At 55.5% G+C, this 22488-nt stretch overlaps 1 protein-coding gene across 2 annotated transcripts in view; it reads left to right on the top strand.

The window, feature by feature from the left end:
- VWC2 (von Willebrand factor C domain containing 2) overlaps positions 1-22488 on the top strand; it is a 100401-nt gene that overhangs the window by 10558 nt on the left and 67355 nt on the right. For both annotated transcript variants that reach the window (XR_013360606.1, XM_077864246.1), the window contains exon 2: positions 8336-8465. Coding sequence is in view for 1 of the 2 variants with exons in the window: in XM_077864246.1 (XP_077720372.1) it covers positions 8336-8465 (130 nt within the window). In the remaining variant the exon portion in view is untranslated. The remainder of the gene's footprint in view (positions 1-8335; positions 8466-22488) is intronic.

Raw genomic sequence — 22488 nt, 5'->3', positions numbered from 1 at the left:
TCAACCACTGACCCACCTGGGCGTCCCCCTCATTCAGCTTTAAAAACAATTTCTTATTTATATTTTACTTTCAAACCTCATGTGTCTCTTGAAAAAGTATCTCGGTGTCTCCATAGAGGCTTAAGGCAGATAAAACACACGCTTAGTTTCAGGCGAGCCCAGACTCATTTATTAATCCCCGTCAGGGTGTCAGAAGTGATCACCGTGCTCCTGGTCACACTGTGGCATCCTTGACAGTTATGTTCCGGGGACACGAGCCTTCGGCCAGCGGACGGGCTATCACGGTGGCGTCTCTGTCCCCACGGGAGCAGTGCAGGAGGCCAGCAGTCCCCTGTCTCGTCCCTGCGCACCTGTGCCTTGACCCGCTGGTAGCTTCGCCGTGTCGCACATGCGGACGTGTCAGGGGTGCAGAGGTGGGCAGGGAAAGAAATCCGACAAGGCCACTGCCTTTCCGGGAGCCTGTGCGGAGCAGGACGGGGCAGCCTGAGGGATCAGCTGTGTTCTGATGCCAGCCTCAGCTCAGGTCGCCTCCTGCTGATGGCAGAGCCGCCCTCTGGTCGCTGCGGCCTCCGGGAAGCCAAGTAGGAAAGCACATCTTGCTCCTGGGGGCAGCGGGCGGCTGTCAGGACCACGCGGCTTGTGAGAGAGCCCAGCTTAGAGCCCCGTGGAAGGGACCTCGTTACCTGGAGGGACGGCTGGCGGCGTCCTGTCGTGATTCCAGGAGGTTTGGAAGAGGCCCAGCTCCAGGGAGAAGCACGGGGCCCGCGTGTTAGGCGACAGCGCCCGCTGCCCCGGGCTCCGGCCCTGGTCCAGCACCTTCTGGGTAGTTGGCAGCTCACACTCGCTGAACGGAGCCTCAAGGCAGCCAGACTCTGACCTCAGATGCTGTCCAGACAGGTGTCTGCGGGCCACCTGAACCCTGGGGAGTACGAGCCCTGGGCCTGGGGCCTGGCCAGCTTGGGGGAGAGGAAATGCACCTATTCCTTGGCCACTTTGATTCCTCTCCGCGAAGATGCGCCTTATTACTGTCCTCTCAAATGAGGGATGCCGCAGCTGAGCGGCATGGCTTAGTTTTCTTCTGGGGTCTGTGTGCGCACCTGTGAGGACGACGTCGGCCTCTTGTGTCCCGTGCATTGTTTCCCTTCTAGTGCGTCGCAGTCCCCACCCCTCCCTACTAGGCACCTGTTGTTCACCAGCTTGTTTCCTTACCCTGTAGGCCCCTGAAAAAAAAAAATCTAAATTTGTGACCCTTGCGAGAGCCAATCCCCCATCACACCCTCACATCCACCTTTGAAAAGCCTCGTCTTTGGATCATTTTAGTCATTTGTATATTAAGGGAGGGGCCGGGGTCTCCGCTTCTTTCTCTCGGGGGTTTACTCGGCTCTCACCCTTCACTCCAATTCTGAAACAAGAGACTTTAAAATGAGGAAGTCTGGCTTCCGGAACATTTCTCGCAGGGCTGTCGTCCACGGGGTGTGACCCCGGGGTGGGGGGGGGCACTGCCCTGTGGGCCATGTGTCCCCTCTGCTCAGGGCTCGGGTAGGAATCTGTGCATGAGCAGGGCGTCTGCTAAGGGAGCTGCACCCTCTGCTGCCGGGTCGGGCGGCCGGGGCCGTGAGCGGGGGGCCAGGGTGCGGGCTGGGGCTGGCCCTCGGGAGCACGCACGTGCCTCCACCGCACACGCTCACAGACACTTGCTTCTCCCCGTGGGGGAGGCCGGGAGCCCTACCCTGAGGTGCCAGCGGACCTGCTTCATTGGCGGCCGGGAGGTGGCCACCCTCTCCCCGCGTCCTCCCGTGGGCAGTGCTCCCGCGGGGGCCCCAGCCTCCTGACCTCGGCTCCTAGTGTCCCCGCCCCCCCAACGCCGTCCCTCTGAGAACGAAGGCTCGGCCTGGGAGTCCTGGGGGGATGCCAGCCACGCAGCCCAGAGCGGGAGGCTGGCGTGGTCCGACTGCGTCCCGGGGCTGCATCTGGAGCCCAGGAGGAGTGGCCTCCTCGCCGTTGTCCTGACCCCGCAGCGGGTGCCCCGAGCACAGCGCACTGTCCACACTGCCAGCCCGGCCCCTCCTGGGTCAGCTTCCGGGGGACGGTTCTTAATTAAGTCCCTTGGTGTGCACGTCCGTCTCTGACAGAAAGCGGAAGGACAAAGAGAACAAAACAATGCAATCCTCCTTCCCGACGGGCGCGGGAGGCAGAGGCTTCCTAGGGCTGCAGGGCCGGGGCGGGTGTTGGAGGCGGGAGGGTGGCCGGGCAGGAGCCGCATTCCCCTCGGGCCCGGAGGCAGGTGCGGAGGGGCGTGCGGGAGGCCTGGCCCTGAGGCTGGGGGCGCCCTGGGGGCTCCTCTGTGGTCCCTCAGGTGGGGGCGGGACAGGGCCCAGCGGTGCCGCCGCCGCCTTCGTGACATGGCTCCAGGGGAGGAAACTGGCTGGGCCCTGGGGACGGGCTGAGAATCGGTGACAGCGCGGTCCCCCCACTCCCCAGCTTCCTGCAGGGGCAGGGGGGAGGCTGGGAGAGGCGGCCGGCTGGTGCCTTCTTGGGACTGCCCCGGGGGTAGGGGTGTGGCCTCACCGGGTCCCTGTCCAGGCTGCCGTGCACGTGTTCCTGGCGACGCTCAGACTCCTGGGTGTGTTTTGCTCCAGAAACAAACAAACAAAAAAGGTACAGAAACCCCCACCTGAAGGGCAGCGCCCGCAGTCCTCTTGGGCTCCCAGGTCGCAGGGCTCCTGCAGCAGCGGTCCCACCCGACACTTCCCTGTGGGCAGTGGGAGCCCGGAGCTCGGGCGCCAGCTCAGCCGCTGGAAAGGACGCCTCTGCCATCTGGTGACCAGAACGCAACTATGACTCGTGGGCCGGCTGCCTGTCATCCCCACCCGGAGCCACCTGGCCGTCCGCCCGCGCCCCAGGCACCTCGTGGCCCCTTCACCAGGGTCAGGATGTGCAGGTGGGGCCCAGGTGCAGGGGCGGGGGAGGGACGCCCCGTAGCTTTGGGACGATTGCCCTGGCCTGTGGCCCCCGCACCTGCCGACGGGCGAGACCATGACCCTTGGAGCTCTTGGGAGTCTCATGGTTTGGGGTAGTTACTCGGCATTGCAGGATTCCTCCCTGCTTGAGGACGTCTCTCACCTCCTTCGTTCCTCCGCAGACCGTGCCGGGGGCTCACGCCGCCATAGGGTGTTGGGGAGGGTGGCTCGGCCCCCGGAGAGGGGCCCTGGCAGGTGCGGGGCTCCCGTGGGGCTGAGGCCGCGTGTGGGTGCTGTGCCCCCCAGGGCTGCGGCCGGGGCCTCCCTGCAGGGGAGCTTGGGGCATCTGTGCCGCCCTGACCCCCCAGGACCCCTGGCCCCTCGCCCTCCCCCCTGCGCCGTCCCCGCCGTCCTTGGCCATCGTCCCTCCCTTTCCGATCAGAGGCCACAGCTTTGCCTCGCAGGTTCTGACCACGCACGAGCTGAGTCCGCTCCGGCCACTCTTGCCCTTCGTCAGCGTCTCATTGACGCGTCCTCGTCCTACCCGGGCCGAGCACCGTGCCGCACGGTGACCTGTCCGCTCCTGACCGCGGGGCTGCGGGACCCCTCAGGGCAGGGGGGCCGTGGGGTCGCACAGATGTGGGGGGCCGGCGTCGGGACCTGGGGAGGCTGGTCCTGCAGTCGCCGTCCTAGGACCTGTGTGTCCGTCGTCACCAACCCACAGGCCGCGCACCGTCTGCTGGCTCAGCGAGCGAGTCTGGGTCCCCAGCCACTCGGACGGAGCAAGAGGGTTAGAAGCGGAGGCAGGAGGGGCTCGGTGTGACCTCTGACCCCGCCTGGGGACTGCTCCGGCCGCTCCCGCAGGGTCTGGGGGCCCTGCCTCCCCACGTCGGGCAGGCGCCGCGTCTCTGGGTGCACCCGGCTCACCCGCTCTCGCCCCATCCCTCCGGGGACAGGCCTTCTGTTCCGCGTGTGGATGACACGTGGCCCCTGCCCGCGGAGAGGCTCGTCTGTGTCCCCCCGCCCGGGTGTGGGCACCCCGCGTGGCCCCCCTGTTTCCCAGGTGCTGAGCGACCCTCCTGCAGCCGAGCCGTCCATCACCTTTCCAGGGTTTTCCGTCGTAGGTGGTGAGCCGGGCTCACTCCGTGACCACCCCCCGTGTGACTGATGCGCGGCCTCGGCTTTGAGTCATCCCGAATCCGGCGGCTGCTGCCCTGGTGCTTGGGAGCCCCGAGCTCCTGGGCCTCCGGGGAGGGGGGGAGGGAGCGGCCGCCCAATGCCAGGCCCTACTCCGTTCTCAGGTTTGTCTCACTTCGCGGCATTGCCGACCCCGGTAGTTTGGGGGTCACGAAGGGAACAGCTCTGCTGATGGCAGACACAGAGCCGGGGACAAGTCTAGCTGACGGGGAGCCCCGTGCTCTCAGCCCCTCTTCTGCTGCTTCTCTCTGGGCTGACACCCGCCCCATCTCCCCGCATGCTCCAGCATTTTGGGGACGGTCTGCCTCCCATGTGCCTGCCCCTAGGGAAGCCTCTGCCTCCAGCCTGGGATGGCTTGCTGGCCACCAGGAGCCACCAGGAACCACCAGGAACCTCCAGGAACCACCAGGAACCTCCAGGAGCCACCAGGAGCCACCAGGAGCCACCAGGAACCACCAGGAACTTCCAGGAGCCACCAGGAGCCTCCAAGAGCCACCATGTCGGGAGCCACTGGGGTTTCGCGGCCGCTCCTCCGGGAAGCGTGGTACAAAGTTCCAGACTGGACTCTAGCAACGGTGACAGGATTCGGGGGACCCGCGGCGTGGTGCACCTGTCCCGCGGCCCTGTCTGGCAGCACACACCCAGAGGGAGGCCGAAGCTGTCGAAGCTGCACTTGGGGGACGTGGGTGGCTGACTGGCCAGCGGACGAGCGAACGCGGTGGGCGGGAAAGACGCAGTCTCAGTCTCCCCGGGGGGACGGGACTTGGGACACGCAAGACCAGGCTTCCTCGTGGTCACGGCGACTGAGATCCCAGCTATGATGTCGCACGAGACGCGCTTCCCGCCGGCCGACGCCTGTCGACAACCCAGCTGGCTGATGTAAAACATACGAGACGAGGTCCAAGAGATGAGGTCCAAGGGGCGCACGTCGGCCTCTTTAGGACCGTCCCACCCGCCTGTGCCCCTCTGCCGTCGACATCCTCACTGATTGCGTCCGGGCACTTGATTCAAGCAACACCCTCCGAGTGGGCGTCCCTGCACACAGAAGAGCCGCTCCCCTCGAGGCTGGGGCGCCTGTGCCCACGCGGCTGGTTGGAAATAGGTGCGACCTGGATCTCCCGGCCCTACTGCTGGCGTCCGGGCTGCGGACACAAGCACCTGACCGGGAGGCCGTGTGGCCGGGGCGCCAGCTCCGTGCCTCTCCCAGGGCCCGCGGCCGCTGCCCGGCTCGCGCACCTGCCCCAATTCCCGCCCGCGCTCCTCCTTCCTTCCAGAAACAGGGCGGGAGCGGGACTCGCCCGTCTGACTTCGGGCCCGGGGTGGGCGCAGGGCTACCGCGGAGCCGGCCGTGCGCGTCCACCTGGTCCCTGCTCTGCCTCCCTCCGGCCCGCGGTGCAGACGCTCCCTCCACGCCCGGGGGTTCCTGGAGGCCGTGCGTGCCTGGAGGCCGTGCGTGCAAATCCTGTCCATCCGCACTCGGGGCTGCGCCCGGAGGATGGCAGGGTGTGTGTCGCACGCCGTGCTGCACACGCTGGACGAGCCGCTTTGCCAGCAAGGGGCACTGTGGTGTCGAGGTTAGGTCACCGCTGGCCACGCGTCTGTCGGGGAGAGGACAGCTTTGGAAGCAGAGGCAGGGGGCCAGTCTGTCGGCAGAGAGGTGCCCGGAAGTTGGCGCGGCCGGTCCCAGAGGTGGAGGTGGGGACGCGGCGGGAAGCGGGACACGGGACACGGCGATGGCGGGAGGCCTTGTGGAGCTCAGGCTGCTGGGGGAGGACCACGCGGCCTCGGGCCTCCCACGCAGACACGGCGGCCAAGTCCTCCCCCCGCGCCACATGGGCACATGGCGTTGGGGTGGCAGCGTCGGGGGCTCATAGCTCTGCAGGCTTCCCGCCCCGGTGCTGCGTGTGGCCTGGGGGGCATCAGGGGTGACGGGCTCCACGGGGGACCGTGCCACAGGTGCGCCGTGGGAGGCTTCCCAGAGGGGATGCGCTCGGGCTGAGCGTCAAGTGCAGAGGGTCCAGCCGATGCTGAGCCCTCCCTGGGCGACGGGACAGCACACGTGGCAGCGGAGTGCAAAGCCCGTGTCCGCGTGGAGCCGTGCTTGGCTCGCATGGGGCCGGCCGGGCTTTGGTCGGCTGCATTGTCGCCGGCCGGGTGGGTGGCCCGGGGCCCAGCAGGAGGTCTGTGCCGTGGGCTGGGGGCCCCCGCAGGCCCGCAGGGGTCCGGTAAGTGAGTGGATTCCCGGGATCTGTGACTAGATCGGGGAGCTCGGCTCAGAGGGGACCCTTCCCTGGTGGGTCGGCGGCGCCCATGTGTCCTCCAAGGGGATGGGGGTCTGGCCGCCTGTGTGGGCCACTGGGCTCAGCGTGGGGCTCGGCGGGGCCAGACCCCTGTGCGAGGGCAGAGCTGGGCCGGTGGCCGGAGGTGAGGTCGGAGCATGATGCATGCGCACCTGGGATGGTCCTGCCTCTGAGCTTCAACTCATGTGTAGGATTCATTTATTTGAGAGACGGAGGGAGGGAGGGAGGGAGGGAGGGTCGGAGGGAGACAGGGAATCCCAGACTCCGCGAACAGCGAGGGGCCACAGGGCTCGACCCTGCGCCCCTGAGGCCATGACCTGAGCCAAACCCTGCTCAGCCGTTCGAGCCCTGAGCCACCTGCCGCCCCCCCACCCCCCTGCCACTTCATGGTCTTGAGACATCGATGTCCGAGCCGTTGGGGCAGGATTCCTACACGTTCTGCGGCAGCAAAACTCCCCAGGGACCTTGATAGGGTTGCAGAGCCTCCAGGGAAAGAGGCTCAGGCCGGGGCACCGTCGGGCCTGTGTGTGCTGCAGGCGGGAGGGGCGCCGGGACGCGTGTGCCCAGGCCTGTCCTCCCAGGTGCCCTGCCCCGCGTGGGGCTGTGGGCTGAGGTCCACTCTGTCGCGCGGCCCGGCGTCTGCGTCCTTTGGGGCCTGTGGTCGCCCCTTCGTGGCTTGTCCTGGAGCCCCCCTGGGGACACAGCTGGAGGCCTGGCCGCCCCTTCCTTCAAGGCCCCACGAGCTTCCCGCGTCCCCACAGGGCAGCCTGGGCCATGGCGCTGGCCTGTGCCCCTCTCTAGGACAGACCCCAGCGATTCCGGGCCCCCTTGTTCCTCTAGGACGACCGTCCCCTCCAGCTGGGCTGTCCTCGCCCAACCCAGGGCCCCCATGGGGCTCTGACGCACCAGGAACCCCGCCTTCTACCTGCACAGCCTTTCCCTGTGGTGCCTGCTACCTAGTCCACCTTGCGGGGGGAGGGGGGCATTGTGGGGGGGCGGGTGCAGAGGCCCTGCCAGGAGCAGGGGAGCCCGCAGTGCCCACCGCCCTCCTGGGAACCACAGCCCCACTGCGGCCAGACAGACGGGCGTCCGCTCCCCAGGCCCCTCGGTCTCCCTCACACCCGGGCACACACTTGCTCACAAGCTCACTCACACACACCGCCCTCGCACTTGGCGCTCACTCGCAGCTCGGCCAGCTACAGGCCAGAGCTGGACCATGGCCCTGAATCCTGCCCAGGTGATCTCCAGCCCCCCGAAGCAGCCAGGGGGTGGGGGGGTGGAGGGGGTGCAGGTCTGAATTCTCCTTTCTGCGGGCAGGGGCGGCGGGCGGAGCTGGCAGTGGCCCACCTGGGAGGGCGTGGGGCTCGGCCAATGGGGCAGTGGCTGCAGCGCAGTGGCAGCCTGGGAGAGGCCTGGGTCACCCAGGTCACCCAGCAGGAGGGAGCCCCGAGGTGCTTGGTGGGGCCACACCTACATTCCCTTCCCGGGGCAGCCTCCTCAGGAAGCGTGGACCTGAGGCTGTCCTGGGATGGCCCCAACAGGGACCTCCTTCCTCACCCTGCCCCCACTCTGCTCTGCCGTCCACCTCTGTGGGGGGGGGGGGCACCTGGGGGGGTGGAGACCTGTGTGCACCAGGCGGGGGGGGGGGGGCGGGTGGGGCTATGAGCACCAGGCGGGGGGGGGCTATGAGCACCAGGCTGGAGGGGGCTGTGTGCATTGGGCCAGCAGCCAGTGACACGCAGCCCCCTGCTCGGCCTGGGGCTGGAACCTGTTTGACGTTGTAACACACCTGGGCGTCCGCAGGCGGTCGGGGGGGGGGGGGGGGGGGGACGCGGCAGGGGGAGGGGCACACGGAGTCTGACCCCGCCTCTGTTACAGGTGTCTCCGTGCGAGCGCTGCCGCTGCGAGGCCAGCGGAGAGGTGCTGTGCACAGTGTCCGCCTGTCCGCAGACGGAGTGCGTGGACCCCGTGTACGAGCCGGACCAGTGCTGCCCCATCTGCAAGAACGGTAGGCCCGGCGCCCCAAAGCCCCAGAGCCACCCCTTGTCGTCCCCCACCGCCCCCAGACCCCGTGGGGGCCTCACGCCTTCCCCCGAACCCCCCTACCCTCCAGGGCCGTGCCCTCCCCCCATATCCTTCATCTGCTGCCCCCTCCCCCCGTGGGGCCACCCCCTGCAGTCCCCTCACTCAGGTTGGCTGCCTGCTTCCTGGGGGAGGAGGGGTGTCTGCGTGGGAGGGCTTGAACCCCTGTCTACCAGCCTCACATGCACCCCACGTGGCCATCAGAGCTGTCCCCAGGACGGCGTGCTCCCCGCGGGTGTCAGCCCGTGTCCCTGATCTGTCAAGGAGTGCGTTGGGGAGAAATTCAGTTTCCAGAGTGTGGAGAGTCACTTATTTTAATTTAACTTTGTTTGCTCTTTGCAAAGCAGTTTCTCTCTTTCCAAGACAAATCAAACTTGCCGGTTGGGTTCATTTACTTTTCATTACTAAGTGAATTAAACTTGGGACGTAATTGAATATTTTTCGTAAGTAAATCAGGCAGGAGGAGAACCCCTCTGCAGCGAGAGCCCGTGGCAGAGCAAAAGCCTCAAGGATGTCCTTGATCACCGCTGGCTCGGGGAGAGCACTGCCTCATCCTGGACACTGGGAGTTGCCTTGTGCGTGGAAGTGCCGAGTGCCACGTGAGCCTTCAGGGGTTTGAGTCCCTGCGAGCAGGACGGGGTGTCTGTCGCTCTGGGGCCCGGCGCTAGGACTCGAGGTCAAAGCTGCAGGTTGGCTCCCGACAATGCAAGCAATTCCCCAGCCCGAGCAGATGGGAGAGGGGTGGCCGTGTCCCCAGGTGGCTAGCTCGTCGCCGTGGGGTCGCGGGGCCCCTGCGATCGGGCTGTGAAGGTGGCGGGTGATGAAACAAGGCTGTTGGTGCCTGAGAGGAGCCTGAGCTCTGCAGTCAGGCCATTGGAAGCCGGGGGGCCGCAGAGGCCCTGGTGCACGCAGATGCTGGGGGCTGCAGCTGCGGGGCCCAGGGAGCCGGAGGCTGTGGATGCCCTGCAGGGGGTACATGCAGATGCTGGGGTTTAAGGGGGTCGGGGGAGCCACAGAGGCCCTGCAGGGGTGCATGCAGATGCCAGGGGCTGCGGGGGCCGGGGGCCATGGATGCCCTGCAGGGGGTACATAGATGCTGGGGGCCGGGGGGTGCCCTTCAGGGGTGCACGCAGATGCCAGGGGCTGCGGGGATCACAGGGGCCGGGGGGCCGGGAGTCGTGGATGCCCTCCAGGGGTACATGCAGATGCCAGGGTCAGGGGGTACCCTTCAAGGGTACACGCAGATGCCAGAGTTTGCCACAAGCACAGACAGAGGAGGGAGCGCAAGCTTCTGTGAAAGAAGGACGGTCCAGGAGGAACAGGCTCGGGGGCTCGGCCTGCACAGCGCTCTGACCCTAAGGGGACAGTGTGAAAGGGTGGGGAGTGCACCCCGTGGTGTTGGCCGCGTGGACTGTGCCGAGTGTGAGGAAGGGAGCACAGGCTTCGCTTTTTACAACTCGGGTCTCACCCCCGGTGTGCAGAGCGAGGGGCCTGCGGGTGCCGGTGGGCCCCTGAGGTCCGGGCGGCGCGTGTCCAGGCTGCGGTTCCTGCTCGGAGGCAGGGGCGTGCACTGCACAAGTAACCTGGCGGGGAGTCCGCGCTGTTTCATGAGCGGCTTACCTGGGGGTGCTCAAATATTCGGTTTCTTAAGAATCCAAGATAGCGTGTGTCTCTCTGGCCAAGCGCGGTAGGAAACAAAGTTTGGGCATTAAAGAGGGAGTCTGGGCGTTTCCAAAAGATGGAAGATGCGATGTCAGCCTCTGAGGAGGTCCTAATCCTTGGAACTTGGCAAAGGTTTCACACCCACGGAGAAGCTGGACCGCCCGGACGGTGCCCGGTGTGTGCCCTGCACTGCAGTTACCTTTCACGACCCTTTTGCCATTTTTCTTCATCTCTCGGGTCCCTGTCCTTGTCCCCGCTCCTCCCCGTCTCTGGGTATAACCCAGCGCCCTCAGTACATTTACTTCGTCGCTCTTTCCCTTCATACACCCTGGAGACCTTCCGTTTACACCACCCCTCGCACGAAGCCTACACGGTGCATTTCCAGATTTTTCTTTGTAGCTGTTTGCTCTTAGGATTTACCCCAGTTAAGGCACAAGAGTCAGTGAACGATGTTTAGAAATCATGTGAAAAAAAAAAAAAAAGAAATCGCGTGGATTCATTCTTTTTTCTCATCCCCATGACGTTGGTTTTATAAGTGAAAGTTTGCGCCTCTTGATCCCCTTCACCTGTTCCTCCCAGCCCCACCCCTTCCCCTTGGCGGTCACCAGTTGCTGGTTTGTTCCTGAATTAACCCCTAATTGGTATGCGCATGTTAAAGTTTCAAGGATTCTCACTTTGAGAGACGGCTGGGGATGGAAAGAGGCAGGATTCCGGGATGGCATATAAGAGATTCTTAGAAGGAGCTTAAATATGTTTTTTAAAACCAGATTCAAGAAGGATTACAGATTATAGGATTTGTATGGAAAGGCCTGATCCAATTATGTCAAAACATCAACAACTTCTTATTTGCAGGAGTACCAAGTAGAAAGAAGTTTAAATGTGCCCAATGGTATAAACACTAATGAGTTTTAGCATATTCACCAGATGCAACGGGGCTTTCTGCCGGCCACAGATAGCATTCTGACCCCGACAGGGTGGATGGCGTTGGGATTCTTACCAAAAGGTTGGCTTGAAAAAATGAATTTCTATTGAACGTGAATGCCCTGTAATAATTAACTGAGTTTAGCGACTCATTTATGGTAGTCCATCCCACCACCCGCACACGGAAAACAATGTTTTCGTAAGAAAATATTACACGTGGACTCACAGATTATAAGACATCAAAATCAATGCCTTACACAAAATGAAATGGGTGGATATTTAGTCTGGGTAGACTACGAAGGTTGAAATCCTGATCTCAGGAAACAGGCCTTTTCTCTGCATCCTCTAGTGTCTTGACCTGTAGCATGAAATCCTTCCTTCTCCCGACGGAGGGAGAATTGGAGATTGGTTGCCAGCTGCCAACGTCAAAAGTTTGAACATTCAAAAGTTTCAATCCAAGAATGCATGAGATATAAATAAATGATCACAACTCAAGTACGACTTAATATATTCACTTTGGTGACTTGTATAGTTCAGTCCCCCAGGGATTTTCTTTTGATAAAATGGCTTGTGTGGCGCTGCTTTTTTTTTCTTCTTCTTCTTCTTTTTCCAAGTGATACAAACAGCAAATGTGATTTATATGGATTTTTCAAGATTTCGTGTTTGCTCTGGCGACAGGTGTGCTCGCAGGGGGGTTCCCAGCACTCATCCCACCCAAGCCCCTTAGTCTCAGGACACTTGTGACGTGAGAGATCAGGAGACTGTGCTCTGCACCTGGGCACGCTCTTCCTTCGTGCATGCAAGCAGGGCACGGCCTTGACTCTGTTGGGATCAGCTCTGGTTCTCTAAAGGGGAAGAGCACACCCAAGGGGGCATGAGGCATTTCGAGAGCACCAAGGCCCTGAGTTTGAAGATTGTACATGTGCAGTGTCTCTGCCACGAACAATACAGTTGACCCTTGAACAACATGGATTTAAACCATGTGTGGGTCCACTTATATGCAGATTTTTTTCCCAATAAAGACAGGACAGTTCTATAAATGTCTTTTCACTTCCTCATGAATTTCTTAACATTTCCTCTTCTCTAGCTTACTTTCTTGTAAGAGTACAGAAAATAACACATACAGCATACAAAATACGTTAATCAATTCTTTGTGTTATTGGTAAGACTCCTGGTCAACCCTAGGCTGTGAGTAGTTAAGTTTTGGGAAGTCAGAAGTTATACACAGATTTTTGACCGCACAGCAGTCAGTACCAGAAACTCCTACACTGTTCCAGGGTCGACTAGTTACTTGCAGCTTTATTTCCACAAGAAAATAAATATGGCTTTTTGGGGAAGGAAATGAAAACTTTTATTAAAAGTTTTTAAGAAAAATATTTTATTTTATTTTTATTTTTAAAAGATTTTATTTATTTACTCATGAGAGACAGAGAGAGAGAGAGGCAGAGACACAGGCAGAGGGAGAAGCAGGCTCCATTCAGTGAGCCTGATGTGGGACTCGAACCTGGGACCCCAGGACCACACCCAGGACCGCTGAAGGCTGCGCTAAATCGCTGAGCCACCTGGGCTGCCCAAAAAATATTTTATTTTTAAGAAAAATACTGAGACTTCAAAGCACTAGGAGCCTTCCATGAAAAACACATGAGAAACAAAGACTAAGAATTTGGATTTTCTGTTTTTTGTTGTTGTTCTCTCATGTATTTCAAGTGGGATAAGATCATAATTAAACCACATGTGGTGAGTTGGACAGTACTGAGTGGTGTGTGTGCATGTGCGTATGTGTGTGAGAGAGAGAAGGAGAGAAATTCCTATCAAGGTCCTTCTCACAAGGAAAAACCTACTCTCATTTGACCTCATCATTGAATCTTTCCAAAATCTTTACCAAAGAAATAGTACCAATCTTATGGAAATGCTCAGATGACATGATTTTCTCCATTAAAAATATGAAGAACACTACAAATATCAGAATTAACCCTTAATACAAAGTTGTTGTACAAGGTCAATATGCAAAAATTAGCCATGTCTCTATACACCAGCAACCAATAGAATGACTTCAAAACTAATCTTTAAAATAGCATCATACACATTAAATATTGTACCGTGTTCATAATTGGGAGACTCAATAATGTGAAAATTGTCAGTCTGTCTCAAAGGAAACTCTTGGTTCAGCACGATTTCAGTAAAAATGAAACCCAATGATTTTTGGGTATGTGTGTGGATGTTAATATTAACATTGATGTTAATAATTAATAATAAATAAATAATTAGCATTAATATTAATATCCAAAATAATTGTAAAATCCACATGGAAATATAAAAGTTAAAGGCTAGCCAGGAAAACAACATAGCTGGAAAATGTATGCTACAAAAGTAATGAATATACTGTGATACAGTCTTGAAGATAAAACGATTGATCACTGAGAGAAGAATGGAATCAGAAAGGACCCAGACATAAGGGTCACTAGATGTACAGCTAAGCTGGTCCTGCAGTGTGGTGGGGAAGGGGCGTCTTTCCAGTAAATGGTGCCCGTTTGATTGGATACGAGATGTAAGATACCTTGCCTTCTACCTCACACTGTACAAAAAAATCAATTCCAGATAGGATTTAAATATGAAGGTTAAAATAATAATGCTTTTAGAGGAAAACATAGGAGACCATTTTTATGATTTTCAGTAGGCAAAGATTAACTTAAAAGGACACTAAGAACATTAACCATGATGAAAGGAATTGATAAATTAGACTTTGTTAAAATTAAGAACCTCTGTTCATCAAACATTTTTTTTTAAGCCAGCAGGGCAAAGCAACCCATATATTTGGGGAAAAATGCAGTACATATATCTGATAAAGAACCAAACAACCCCAACACATTAAAGCAAAGTTTAGAGATAAAAAAGAAAGAAAAATGTGATGAGGATTCCCAATGCTCTTTTGACCTCAGTGTCCTTCTTCTCTTTATTGATCAGAGAGACAGGTATTCTCACTGAGTTTTGAGCACTGCCACTCCCCACTCCTTCCACAACATAGCACTGGTATGACAGGGCCTATTCTTGGTGCAAAGACATGAGTGGGGGAAGAAAAAATTAGATTTCTTATTTCTTATTTTGGTGAAATTAAATCAGTATTACTCTAAAGGATATTGTGATAAATTGAGATGCATGTTAAAATTCTTAGAATGGTAATTAAAATCAACAAAGGAATTAAACATGGCACGCTAAAATTATTTATCTGACTTTAAAAAGGCAGTCAGGGAGGAACAAGATAAAAGGCCAGAAAACATGCAGAAAACAAATGAAAAACGTCTGGGTGCTTAATAACAAAGCCCCAAAATACATGAAGTAAAAATTGACACAGTTCAAAGGAGAAATAGGAACTTTGAATAACTATAGTTAGAAATTTCAACAAACATTCAATAATTCAAAGAGAAATTAGAAAATTACCAAGGATATAGAAGACTTGAATGACTCTCAACTAACTTGACCTGACGTATGTGTAGAAAATGGCGCCCAGCCACTGAAGAATTCCTTACAAGGAAGGGTGGACGGTCTCTGGTGTAGACCATTTGTCAGGACATAAAACAAGTCTTCACATATTAACATAAAGGACAATCACATAAAATATATTCTTTAATCATGACAGGATTCAACAGAATTGGGATCCCTGGGTGGCTCAGCGGTTTAGCGCTGCCTTCAGCCCAGGGCATGATCCTGGAGACCCGGGATCAAGTCCCACGTCGAGCTCCCGGCATAGAGCCTGCTTCTCCCTCTGCCTAACTCTCTGCCTCTCTCTCTCTCTCTGTCTCTCATGAATAAATAAATAAATAAAATCTTTAAAAAAAGGATTCAACAGAATTAAATTAAACAAGCACTATAAACAAAAATCTTGTGAAACTAAATAAAAACGTACTATATGTCTGAATATTGAGAATATGTGTCCACATAAAGATGTGTATGGAAATGCTCATAGCAGTATTATCCATAATAGCTAAAAAAAAAAAAAGAAAAGAAGAAAGAAAGAAAGAAAGAAAGAAAGAAAGAAAGAAAGAAAAAGAAAGAAAAAGAAAGAGAAAGAAAGAAAGAAAGAAGAAAGAAAGAAAGAAGAAAGAAAATGGAAATAACCCAATGCCCAAGGACTGGTAAATGGATCAACAACGTGAGGTATACGTACATAATGAGATACCGTTTACCAGTAAAAAATGAGTAATGGGATGTGCTACAACAGAACGGCCCTCAAAATCATCGCTGAATGAAAGAAGCCGATCACAAAAGCCGACCTGCTGTAGGAGTCTATTTTTGTGGAAGGTCTAGAGTAGGCAAATTTACATATAACAGAGAAAGTCTGTCACTAGAGGCCTAGGCCTGGGGTCGAAGAGGGAGGTTTCCCTGCGAATGGACGTGAGGGGATTTATTGAGGTGACGGAATGTTTATAAATTGGGTGGTTAAATATATTTACTAAAATTATTAAACTATATACTTAAAATGGGTAAGTTTTATGGTATTTAAAATATCTCCATTATGCTGCCAGAAGTATTGACAGTCTCTTAAAAAGATAGACAAAGTTGGGGCGCCTGGGGGCTCAGCTAGTGAAGCATCTGACTTCGGCTCAGGTCGTGATCTCAGGGTCCTGGGATTGAGCCCCGCGTTGGACTCCATGCTCAGCGGAGGAGTCTGCTTCTCCTTCTCCCTCTGCCCCCACTTCCTGCTCATGATCTCTCTCAAATAAATAAATAAATTTTTTTTAAAAAAAAAGAAAAAGTGTAACTTTTGTAATTTGCCTCGACTCACTCCCGAGGCTACGCTAAGTACGCGCCCTTTCATCGTCCCTCGGAGACCGCCTTTTCAAATCCTGGTCTGGGGCCTTTGATAACTATGGGCTCTTCTAATGAAGCCTGTTGAAGCTGAGCCCCTGTTGGGTGTTGGGCCCCTGCTGGGTGTTGGGCCCCTGCTGGGTGTTGAGCCCCTGCTGGGTGTATACTGTTGTTGACGTTCAAGAGCTAGAGGGTGGTAAAGAATAGCAGACGTACAATCCCAGCCGAGGTGGACGGCTTCTCCCAGACTGGCCGTGCTCCGGCTCCCCTGTGCTAGCACCGACGTCCGGCTCCCCACACGTACCCCGTCTGGTTATCCTTTGCTTGCATTGTAGATACCTGTCCTCCTTCCAGTGCTCACTTCTCCTAGTCATTCTAGACTCTTCCTCTTCATGACTGAACTCCCCAGAACCTGGGGCCGCCAGTACCAGGAGAACGGGGGCCGCGAGGTGCCTGCAGGCCTCAGGCAGGTAGATATTGTGCTCTTGTGGCAGCCCAGACCCCAGGATGCAACTTGCACCCACCTGAACCCTGGTGAGCATCAGAATTGCTTCTAGGGCTTATCCAAACACAACCCTGCTGCGCACCCCTGCCAGAGCTCCTGACCTAGAAGGTTTGGGGCTTGAGAATTTGTATTTTTTTAAAAGGAAACTTTATGCCCAACATGCAGCTTGAATTCTACCCAGAGATCAAAAGTCTCACGCTCCTGCTTTGGTTGCTCCTGGGGTGGGGAGCCCCCCTGGAGAACCATCGATTTCAGGCAGGCACTTTCTCACTCTGTCCTCCTGGTCAAGTGTAAGAAGAGAAGGACACGGAGGAGCTGTGAGGCTTTACACATGCATGACATCATCCAGAAGTTTGGATGCATTTCCTTTTTTTTTAGAAAGGTTTTATTTATTTATTTGAGAGGTGGGGAAAGAGAGCAAAGAGAGAGGGAGAATCAGACTCCCACTGAGCAGGGAATCTGATGCAGGACTCGATCCCAGGACCCTGAGATCATGACCTGAGCCAAAAGCAGACACTTAACCCACTGATCCACCCAGGCACCCCTGGATGCGTTCCCAAAGGCATTATTTTATAGCTGGTGTTTCTCTAGAGATTTTAGAGTTTATGGAAATCTATAACAGGTAAAAGATTGAACTATCAGGGCGGAGAGAAAATGACTTGCGTGACAAATCAGAAAGGCTCCTCGCGGCCTGTGCTCTCCATCACCCCACACGGCTCATAGGGTAGATGGGCCGCGGATTGGACTCTCAGCTTCCTAGAAGCCAAAGCAAGAGTGAGAAGGGTAAGAAATGGGACCTACAAAGAGAAATACACCACAATTCTGCTTTTCAGTAGTGAACAGTTTGCCTTGGAATAACACAAGAGTGGATTTTTTTTTTTTTTTTTACAAATATAAAAGCTTTTAAGGGCGCCTGGCTGGCTCTGTTGTAGATGCAAGCGGCTCTTGATCTCAGCGTCATGAGTTCCAGCCCTGCGTTGGGTGGAGGGATTACTTTAAAAAAATCTTTAAAAAAGAAAAGAAATGCAAAAGTTTTATTCGGTTTCTATTAGCATTTCTCAACACATAGATCAAGTGCTCAACTCCTCTGAGTGCTGACGTGTTTCTTCTCCACGAGTCTTTTACTTAGATTTTGGTGTTGTGGGAAGAGTGATGCAGATGGCATCCCATTAATGCTCATAAAGTGAGCATCAATCATCCTTTCTTTCTTTCTGAAGATTTATTTATTTATTTATTTATTTATTTTTAGAGGGGGTGGGGTGGGGGTGGGGGTGGGGAGCAGACTCCTCGCTGAGCATAGAGCTGATGCGGGGCTCCATCTCATGACCCTGAGAGCATGACCTGAGCCAAAACCAAGAGTCAGATGCTTAACTGACGGAGGCACCATTTGTTCTTTATTTTTTTCATTTTTTATTTTTAGATTTTATTTATTTATTCGTGAGAGACACAGAGAGAGAGAGGCAGAGACATAGGCAGAGGGGAAGCAGCCCCCACGCAGGGAGCCTGACGTGGGACTCTATCCCGATCCCGGGACCCTGGGATCGCGCCCTGGGTCCAAGGCGGATGCTCAACCCACTGAGCCCCCCGGGCGTCCCTCATTTGTTCTTTAGGGAAGCTCTTGAATGTCCCCTGGTGTCCTCCTGGCTCCCTTCACCAGCCCCTCACTCCCTGGAGGTTGCACATTCCAGGCTCAGATCCTCGGGATCCACAGGGGAGCTCGGATGGCTCTCAGGGCTCCTCCTTTCTGTTAGATAAAGGGATGAATAGAGCGTGAAATCTTAAATTCAGGAGCTTAGTTTGTCTTCATCTCCTCCTGAGATCTTTGCCTTAGCTGCTCTTCTTTGTAAATGTGTGAGTAGCTTAAAAGGACCCTTCTGTTTGCAAACATCGGAATCCTATTTGTAAGATAAATAGCTCAAGTGAGACCTGGACTGCCCCAAAGTGCTTGCTACCTGATTATCATGAAGAACTGCTTTCCAGAGTGAAGGGTAATTCTTAAACTCCCGGGCAGGAAGTGTATGACGGTGGCTTTTGTTGTTGTCATTGTCGTTTCCTAAAGTCAAACTGCATTTGGCCATGAATTAAAAAAATAAATAAATAAATAAATAAATAAATAAATAGAAATAAAAATAAAAAAGAATTTCAGACAAAGCAGGGCCTCTCAGGTCAGCAGCTCGCGTCCACCAGGCTTGGCCATTTCCGTTGTGTACTGTACCTGGGATCTTGCTGGGGACCGGACCTGGAGTCCCTCTTTCGTCCCCCTTCTTTGTGAAGAGGTGTGTTCGCCTGTCCTCACCTGGAACACCTTCTCTGGGCTGCTTCTGAAGGCAGGTTCGTGGCACTGTTGCTGCTTCTCAGAGGCCAGAGCCCTAATCACCTTGCATCCTGATGCAGGAGCTGGGGGGACATCATGAGTTAGACGTGGTCTTCTCTTGAACACTTGGCCTTTTTTTTTTGGACGATGAGAGAGGAGTGTGTATACGTGCACGTGTGCACTCACACAGGTGCATGGGCGCATATATGTAGCTCTTATAAAACATTGAGGCACCTCTTACCTATTTTACTGCAGGTACAAAGAGGAGTGGAGCGATGGTGCGGGCCCTTAATGAGCTCACAGTCCAGGGGGACGCTAGGCCTGTAAGTGACTCGTGTCTGCTGCTTTGCTGGGATTTAGGATGACAGCGGGGAGGGGGACCTCTGAGTAACACGGCAGTAAGCGTTACCGTGTGAATGGCCTTTATTTGTTTTTGCATCATTTCATTTGGATCAATTCCCAGCAGTGAGACGATTAGATCAAAGGGTTGGAACATTTTTATGATTCGGATACATATCGTCATGTTGTTTTGAGGAAGGGGGTGCGCATTTATAAAGTTTTTGGTCTTGTGGTAACCTTGCTAATCCTTTTAATTTATAGAAAATGTTGTTGTTTTCATACTAAGCACCCAGACTCTAAAATATTCCATGGCGTTTTTTTTTCTTCCCTGCAACGTAGTCTACTCTGCTGCCTTCTTTTTTTTTTTTAATGTATTTTTTATTGGTGTTCAATTTACTAACATACAGAATAACCCCCAGTGCCGTCACCCATTCACTCCCACCCCCCGCCCTCCTCCCCTTCTACCACCCCTAGTTTGTTTCCCAGAGTTAGCAGTCTGCTGCCTTCTTAACAAAATAACTTGGAGCAGGACTTTAACAGCCCGTGATGTCTGAAAGTTGCTGCTGTGGAAACCACATCCCGGGGGCCCTGCAATGCAGACAGGTGTGGAGAGAGAGTTTGCTCAAGGCCCTGGGTTCCTCTGTGCCTTTTCGTATCCGTAGAGGGGACGTAGGGCCACATCAGTGGAGGTCTTGTAACAGTCAAGGCGCAGGGTGAGCTCACAAGGGCTTCATTGGTTCAGTCCAGATTCTGACATCATCACAGTCTGCCCTAGGAGGTGCATTGGCAAACGGGAAGAGCTCTGGAAGCACACATCCTGAGAGGGAGCCAGCCCCCTGCTCCCCACTGCCGAGCTGGGAAGCTCCTGGGAGAGGAGGAGGGAGCTCTGGACACGGGAGGAGCCAGGACGGTGGTCCCGGGCGGGGGACACGTGCAGGAGTGAAGGGGCTGGGATAGCCTGGACGGGGGAGAGAGGACTGGGGGACTGTAGGATGGGCGCAGAGAAGCTCGCCAAGGAGCTTTGTGCCAGGCCAGTGGTCAGGGAGGCGCCCCACAGGGGGCTTTAGGGTAGATGAGGCACGAATGTATTTGAACCGAAGCAGCCAGTCTGGGTTGGGGCTCGGCCCCGGGGACAGCGGGCTGTGGGCTGGGTGGAGGCGGAGTCTTTGTGGACGCCCTTGCTGGGCATTTGGAGCTGTCAAGTTAGGCTAGATTCTTTGAAGAGGTGTGGAGACCCCTGGCTTTGGAGCCAAGCAGGTGTGACTTTCCGGCCAGCCGAGTCCCGTCCCCTGGGGCCGGCCCGTGGGCGCCCTGCGGGGAGGCTCAGACACATCAACGCCTTCTGCGGGGTCAAGACTCAAGCTCCCTTTCCTCCGTCCCGAGCTCCGCTGCCCGTTGTGCTTCTTCACAGTCACACTTGTCGCCAGGTTATCGCCGGAGGGACCCCCAGATTCGTAGCAGGGACGCTGTGGCCGCGTGCCAGGCCTCAGGCAGACGGAGGGGGCCGAAGGGCTCGCGCTTCCCTGTGTCTCCGGACTATCGAGTCATGGTCTTTGGCCGTTACTCATCTGGTAAGAGCCGCTTGGTCGTTAGCCCGGGGGCCTACGTGTCCCCAGCCTGTGTCCTGGGCAAAAGGGCAGTCAGTTGTCGCCCTGTGCGGTCAAGCCGTCCGTGCGGAGGCGGGCGGGTGTCTCCGCGCGTCCAAAGCACGGTCCGGGGGCCCATCACTGCAGGAGCGTGAGCCGCATCCGGGGCGCTCGGCGGGGTGCGTTGGGGAGACACGGGCCGACGCTGTGAAGACAGGAGCCCGCGGCCCGGTTCCCCAGTCGGCCTCCACGTCCAGGAGAACGAGCCACGGAATATTCTTGGAGCGGAGCTCGGGGCTGCGCCGGGAATATAAAGTACCGTCTCTGTTGATCAGAAGACACATTTGGCGCTTACGGAAAACCCACACCTTCTATTTGTCTTGCAGGAAGATAAACCTTAGGTGTAAAGGTGCCCATTTCCCCAGGAGGGATCCATCAACCACCGGTTCTGAAAATTGTATCTCATCTTTTCTAGAACAAATTCCTTCACTTAAGGGTGCTTACGGTTTGGTAACCCCGATGGCTGTGTGCTGAATTTATCTTTAACCAGACATTTGCTGAGTCTCTTGAAAGCACATCAGCCAACACTAAGGAAAGCATTATCGTACCGGACAAATCATCACCAGTTCTTTCATGAGAAGCAATTAAATTTCATAGATAATGAGAATTGGGAGCCCTGAAAGGAGGGTCTGGGTTTTAACCTGTGTCCATTTAAAAAAAAAAAATTATTCATGAGAGACACAGAGAGAGAGGTAGAGACCCAGGCAGAGGGAGATGCAGGCTCCCTGCAGGGAGCCCGATGCAGGACTCGATCCCGGGACCTGGGAGTCATGACCTGAGCTGAAGGGAGATGCTCCACCCCCAAGCCCCTCAGAGGCCCCTTAACCTCTCTCTGTTCCAACTTGAGTCTCAGAACACGGGAGACAAAAGCAGTTGTTGGAACAAATCTGTGGTCGCGTGAGGCGCTGACCCTGGTGGGTAGACCTTGGACCCCAGCAGGAGGGAGGCGCTTCCAACCGTGAGAACAATCCCTCAAGAGTCTGCAAGGCCCTGGAGCCCACGTCACACGTGGACAGGAGCGGAGGCTGCTCTTTGGCTGTAACGCGCACATGTGTCCCACATCGATACTCAGCAACCCACTTTGGACGCACGGAGAGAACAGGGGTGCTTTGTCCGGCGAAGGCACCATGGTTTCTTGTTTTTCCCCCCGTCTTACTTGTATCAGTAAGTCATTTTGTACATGAACAAGATACTCGCTTAAAATAACATGCGCACGCTTTGCAGACCCACAGAGAGACGGAGAGACTCATAAAATCCAGGCAGGGGACCTGGGAACCCTGGCAGGGTGGCGGGCGGGTTCCACTCGGCGCTGCCGCCGCCTGCATCCCCTCCGGTCCTCACTCTCCTCATTTGTAAAAGGAAGTAGGTCACATGGGAGAGAAGACATATGAAGGCGCCTTTGGGATTTCTTTAAAAGGTTATTATTTAAAGGGGAGGAAATGCCTTAGAACATAAAAGAGGTATGACTAATACGGTTGACCTTGAACAACGCGGGTTTGAACTATGCGCTTCTACATGGATTTTTTTCAATAAATTTAAAGGACTCTAATGCATTTTCTCTTCCTGATGATTTTCTTTTTTTTTTGAGATTTTTTTTTTTAAGAGAGATTGAGCACAAGCAGGGGCAGAGGGAGAGGAAGAGGGAGTGGGAGAGACAGGCTCCTGGATGAGTGGGGAGCCCGACACGGGGTCAGTCCCGGGATCCTGAGATCATGACCTGAGCCGAAGGCACACATTTCCCCATCTGAGCCCCCCA

This window comes from Canis aureus, chromosome 21 (assembly GCF_053574225.1).
Source record: "Canis aureus isolate CA01 chromosome 21, VMU_Caureus_v.1.0, whole genome shotgun sequence".
Classification (NCBI taxonomy): domain Eukaryota; kingdom Metazoa; phylum Chordata; class Mammalia; order Carnivora; family Canidae; genus Canis; species Canis aureus.
Note: the sequence above shows the minus strand (reverse complement) of the source record. Positions and strands in the feature narration are given on the sequence as shown.